This window comes from Vollenhovia emeryi, unplaced genomic scaffold (assembly GCF_000949405.1).
Source record: "Vollenhovia emeryi isolate VEMERY1.0 unplaced genomic scaffold, V.emery_V1.0 DF941214.1, whole genome shotgun sequence".
Classification (NCBI taxonomy): domain Eukaryota; kingdom Metazoa; phylum Arthropoda; class Insecta; order Hymenoptera; family Formicidae; genus Vollenhovia; species Vollenhovia emeryi.
The window spans coordinates 1-5,772 of record NW_011965152.1 but is presented as its reverse complement, the minus strand read 5'-3'; the positions used below and the strand labels follow the sequence as shown (position 1 = coordinate 5,772).

Sequence of the window (5,772 nt, the reverse complement as noted above, 5' to 3'; positions counted from 1 at the left end):
TAGAAACGTCGCGCACGACCCTTCCACGACGCAACACCGCCCTTCCCCCACGTGCGACAGAGTAAAGTTCGATTTTTATCATTGACTCACCGCGTGTATGCGCTGGAACGCGCCCATCGTGTCCGACTCGTGAGAGACGCTACGCAACATCCTCCCCCCGTTGAGAGGGTAGCGATCAACTATCCTATAGATTAGTGATCAGATTCGTATGCGTGTTGTGCGTTATAATGTATATATATATATATAATGGAGTACTCCAACGTATAAATTCGTCGACGAATTGCGCATTTGTTACATCGTTTCGAGTTCTATCGCTTGAGATATAGAGACACTATGATACATGTGGTAATTATCGCTTGTACAAATATGACCAATATGACTATGAATACGACTATTTATCGATCGGGAGGGGGCAGAGATAGTTGACGGTTCTCTTCGTCTCTCCAGCTGCGGTTTTCATGGTAACCGCTCGTGTGACACCATCCTCTCCCGTATGTAGTTGTAAGACTCTGCCCAACGTCCACCGTCCACACGGCACGTTTTTGTCCTTTATGAGCACGACGGTCCCGATGTCGAGCTTCGGGCCGTCCTTAGTCCATTTGTGACGCACCTGGAGCTCATTGAGGTACTCGAGGCTCCAGCGTGCCCAAAAATCTTGACGAACCTTAGTGATGTGCTGCCAGGTAGACAATCGGTTGACTGGAACAGCGGATAAGTCGCCCTCAGGGAGAGTCGTTAGTGGTTTGCCGATCAAATAATGGGCTGGAGTTAAGGCGAGCAAGTCATTCGGATCGGATGATAGGCAGGTGATAGGTCGGGAATTCAGGACACCTTCGACTTCGACTACAAATGTGTTTAATTCCTCGAACGTGAACAAGGATTCCCCGATTACTCGCTTGAAATGATGCTTAAAAAGTTTCACCGAGGATTCCCACAAACCGCCGAAGTGCGGTGCGGCTGGCGGTATGAAATGCCATGTGATTCGACGTTCGGACGCAAACCTATTCGTTTTGGCCTTGTGCTCCTCAGAATTGAACAAAACATACAATTCCCTTAATTGATGATTTGCGCCTACGAAATTTGTTCCGTTATCGGAATAAATTCGCTCCGGTAAACCGCGTCTCGCAGAAAACCGTCGCAGAGCACCGAGAAAACCTTCAGTCGTTAAGTCGCTCACGATTTCGAGATGTATTGCCTTTATGGCCATACATACAAATACACATACGTAGACCTTAACGCGGTTTCTATTGCGATGTTTTCTTTCCTTAATATAGAAGGGTCCGCAAAAGTCAATGCCGGTGTTAGCGAATGGCACCGCTTCACACACGCGAGCTGGTGGGAGATTCCCCATTTTATACTCGATCGCGTTAGCGTTGAAACGTGAACAACGAATACAAGTGCGCACGATTTTCCGCACTTGATTCCGTCCGTCCATCAACCAAAATCTTTGACGTAGGATGAATAAGGTGGTCTGAATGCCCGCGTGATAGTGCGTCTCGTGAACTTCGCGAATGATGCTATCAGTTAAATGATGTCGGCTCGGAAGCAAGATCGGATGTTTTTGCGTAAATGTTAAATTTGATTTTTGGAGACGCCCCCCCACGCGAATCAATCCATAATCATCCAAGAACGGGTTTAAATTGGTGATTTTGCTCTTGTTCGTTGAACCCCTAAGTTTGAGTTCCTTGATTTCATTGGCAAATTGAGACGTTTGAAGGATCCGTAATATTCGTTGTTCAGCCTCAATAATCTCGCTTGCGGATAATGAGCCGGTAGACCTAATGGTACGGCGAAAGCGGAGGCAATACGCTATGATTCTGCGCAATTTAGAATAGGAAGAGTATTTGGTGAGAATCCCGATATCGTGTGTCGCCGCTAACAAACAGGTGTTTTTCTTTAATTCTGTTATTTCGACGTCCGTTTGCATGATCTCATTGGGCCACTCATTCTCGTTCTCGACTAACCACGAGGGTCCCGTAAGCCACATTTTGTTTCGCAAAAAAGTATGAGGCAACTGACCTCTTGACAACGCGTCTGCCGGATTGTCTTCCGACTGTACGTGTCGCCATACGTTGGAACCAGTGATGTTCTGAATTTCTGTGACTCGGTTTGCTATGAATGTCTTAAGGAGATGAGGCGGCGTTTTTATCCAATGCAAAACGATGGTCGAATCGCACCAGAAAATGACTCGGTTAGGTGTAACGTTAAATATAGCGCTTGCTTCCCGATATAATTGCGCCAATATTAATGCACCACAGAGTTCTAAACGCGGAATAGTAATAGGTTTTAACGGCGCGACTCTGGATTTGGCGCATGCCAATCTGACAATCGTAGTCTCATTTTCCCTGCTAGATCGAACATACAAGCATGCACCGTAGCCGACACTACTGGCATCACAGAATCCGTGTATTTGAACGTCGTGATAGTCGTTTATTAGCAATTTACGTTCAAAGGTAAAGCGATTTATTGATTCTAATTGTCGAACAAATTCCTTCCACTCCGTATATATGTCTTGTGGGACAGACTCGTCCCATTGTAAACCGGAACGCCATATGTCTTGCATCAGCCTTTTAGCGTATAGAATAATCGGACCGAGTAATCCTATTGGATCAAAAATCCTTGCAATCTCTGATAATATGTTTCGTTTTGTCAATCTTTGAGTAATTTCGATCGGACGGACCGCGTAATGCATTTGATCGTCTCGCGTATTCCATGTTATACCTAACGTCTTTACGGAACGATCCACGTTTAACACGAGATTAGTGTGCAACGCATTGGAGGCTAAATCGTTAACAACGCGCTCGTCGTTGGATGCCCATTGCCTTATGGAGAAGCCACCCCGCTTCAGCAACGCGATCATTTCGTCACGGATGGCACGCGCCTCGGCGATTGTGTCAGCGCCGGATAACAAATCGTCCACATAAAGATGTGTGGTAAGAATCTCGGCCGCTCGAGGATACGCATGACGTTCGTCCTCCGCAAGTTTCTGTAAAACTCGAATCGCGAGGAAGGAAGAAGGCGAAACACCGAATGTAAGCGTGTTAAGCTGAAACGTTTTAATTCTACCATCTACGCGCCAGAGGAATCTCTGATAACGGCGATCCTCTTCGTGCAATGACACCTGGCGATACATCTTTTCGATGTCTGCCGTGATGACGTAATTATATGTGCGGAATCTAATTAAATGCGAGAATAACGTGTCTTGAATTGTAGGTCCTACCATTAACGCGTCGTTCAACGACATTCCGTTGCTCGTCTTCGCCGACGCGTCGAACACCACTCGAACCTTAGTCGTGTTACTCGATTCTTTGATTACCGCGTGGTGCGGCAGATAGTAACCGTCGTCATCAGGATCCTCTATTGCTGACGTATGATGGAGGGTCAAATACTCCTCGATCACTCGCGCGTACTCGTTTCTTAACGCTGCGTTTGAATTGAGTTTACGCTCCAGCGATAATAGACGTTTCAGCGCGATGGAACGCGATTCCCCTAGTCGCGTGTTTGATTTGCGAAACGGTAAGCGAACCTTGTAACGCCCGACGGCATCGCGAGACACCGTTCTTTCGAAGTGCGCTTCGCAATCGATTTGCTCGTCCGATTTCATCTTACCTTCCCTGACTTCTTCAATTGCCCAGAATTTGTTTAATTGATTCTCGAGATTCGTCATGCAACACGTAGGTTTTGCAGGAACTTGCGACGGTACACCGCCTACCACAACCCATCCGAGTCGTGTTTTCTGCAAATACAGATCGTGATCTTCACGCGACAAGTTGATCTGTCCGACGGAGAACAGAGATAAGGTGAGCCCTGAACCAATCAGCAAATCCACCGCGCGTGGTAGGTGGAAACTCGGATCCGCCAATCTAACGTTTGATGGTAATTCGATCGTTTCTCTCGGAAAGACTTCTGAGGGAATTAAATCGGCGATAACCGGAATCACCAGACACGTAAGATCCCTGCGATAATTATCGTGCGTGGATTGCATAGTGATCCGTACCATGCCTCTCGACTCTGTATTTACGTCATTGATCATGCCGACTGACAACGCGCCTTTGCTTACCGGAATGTTCAACCGCTTCAGAATAGATTCCGAAATAAAATTTGCTGTGGCACAAGTATCTAACAAGGCGCGGCACTTTATCGGCTTACGCTCGCTGTCTCGGATATATACCACGGCACTCGCTAGTAATTGTGGCGCGGGTGTATATGACATTATAGTATGATTTACCCTTGCGGTATTAATCGACTCGGCTAGTCATGCGGTCTGTGTATCTATGGTATTAGAAGTGGGAGTTCGATTCGTAACCGGGTGTTTATCTAAATGCAAGAGAGTGTTGTGCTTCCTTTGGCAAATTGTACAGTTCGAAAATTTGCAGGGGCTGTCTCTATGTGAGCGGAAGCAGTTGTAACAAACCTTCGCGTTTCTCACCGTTTCGATACGTTTGGGTATAGGTAGCTGTTTGAACTTGTCGCATAAATACAAGGGATGCCGTTTCGTTTTGCATGCTATGCAATTACGCGCCGCGCTCACGACAAACGCTTGATTCGAGGGATGACTTCGTCTTTTTTTGCTCGAGGGCTCTCCCCTGCTTCCCTCCATGTCGGTTACCTTCGCTCTCTCGCGCTTCGAGACGCAAACCGCGGTTTTATATAAGAACTCGTACATCTGGTCGAGTTCCGGAAACTCGTCTCTTTCGAGAGTCGCCTCCCATTTTTCCAACGTTATCCTTGGTAGCTTGGTCTCTAGCAAATGCACGATCATCTCGTGTCCGACCGAAATTCCCAAAGAGTTTAGCGATGCAACGTGTTGCTGTGCGTCGTCCGCGAGTCTGGACAAACCGTTCGCTGTTTCTTTATCTAGCGCGGGCAAATTTAATAGCAGAGAGAGATGCCGCGATATCAAGATCCTCTTGACCTCATATGACCGTTCTAATAAGCTCCAGGCCTTGGCATAATTAATTCCGTCAATTTCGAAGATCCTAATCTTGTTCGCGGCTTCGCCAGTTAACGCCGATCTAAGGTAATGCAATTTGTCTATTTCCGCGAGGTCCGTTCGCGAGCCTATCATACTGTAAAACGCGTTTTTGAATGATAACCATCCCTCGAATCTACCATCAAACTTTGGTAACGGCGTTTCGGGCAATTTAATCCGCCGTTTCTCAACCGGCGGTACGATGTCACCGCGCCGCACTTCTTCGTTTGATACGCTGGTGCTCGGTTCGGACGTATCTCCCGACGGCGCATTTCCCGGACGTAAAATACTCTCAATTTTTCCCGCCAATGCATAAAATCGCTCCTGGATACCCTCGAACTCTACCCGATGATTTGCGTTAGGATCTAATACCGCGAGTTCATCGTTATGCTCTTCGAAGGCCCGATATAATTGCGTTAAACGCTCGTTTCGCAACCTTAACGTCGCGTTATCAATTTTCCCCCCTTCGACGATATTGGACAAGTTGGTTATTTGGGATTTCAGGGAAGTTCGTTTCTGAACGAGGAATTTGATTTTGTCCGCCATCTCGGCATGCGACGGAATGTAAATGTTGGGAAAGAATGACTTACTCTTACGCCTGTCGAGTACGATCGCACACGTTCCTCCTTCGGCTGACTTGGAAGACTCGCTCTTAACAGATGTGAGGCGGCTCTCAGGCTGGATCCCGTTTCTTGCGTGGATTGAGGCACATACCTCACAGGAGGCACCAAAATGTTCAGTGTCAACACGAACAGTTTCGTGTTCGCGCTGTCTTTTCGCGTAACAACAATAACAAGTAA

The 5,772-nt window shown here is 47.1% G+C and overlaps 2 protein-coding genes across 2 annotated transcripts; both read right to left on the bottom strand.

Moving 5' to 3' along the window:
* Nucleotides 1–391: 391 nt before the first annotated feature.
* On the bottom strand, nt 392–4,213 carry LOC105571098. Its single transcript, XM_012028570.1, has one exon. It carries the CDS (start codon nt 4,211–4,213, stop codon nt 392–394), a length of 3,822 nt encoding a protein of 1,273 aa, XP_011883960.1.
* Nucleotides 4,214–4,255: 42 nt separating this feature from the next.
* LOC105571097 lies at nt 4,256–5,518 on the bottom strand. The gene has a single exon (XM_012028569.1). It carries the CDS (start codon nt 5,516–5,518, stop codon nt 4,256–4,258), a length of 1,263 nt encoding a protein of 420 aa, XP_011883959.1.
* Nucleotides 5,519–5,772: the final 254 nt, after the last annotated feature.

Bases quoted from the DNA above. Each gene is read 5' to 3' on its own strand.
- LOC105571097 (XM_012028569.1), bottom strand. From the start codon at position 5,518: ATGGCGGACAAAATCAAATTCCTCGTTCAGAAACGAACTTCCCTGAAA.
- LOC105571098 (XM_012028570.1), bottom strand. From the start codon at position 4,213: ATGTCATATACACCCGCGCCACAATTACTAGCGAGTGCCGTGGTATAT.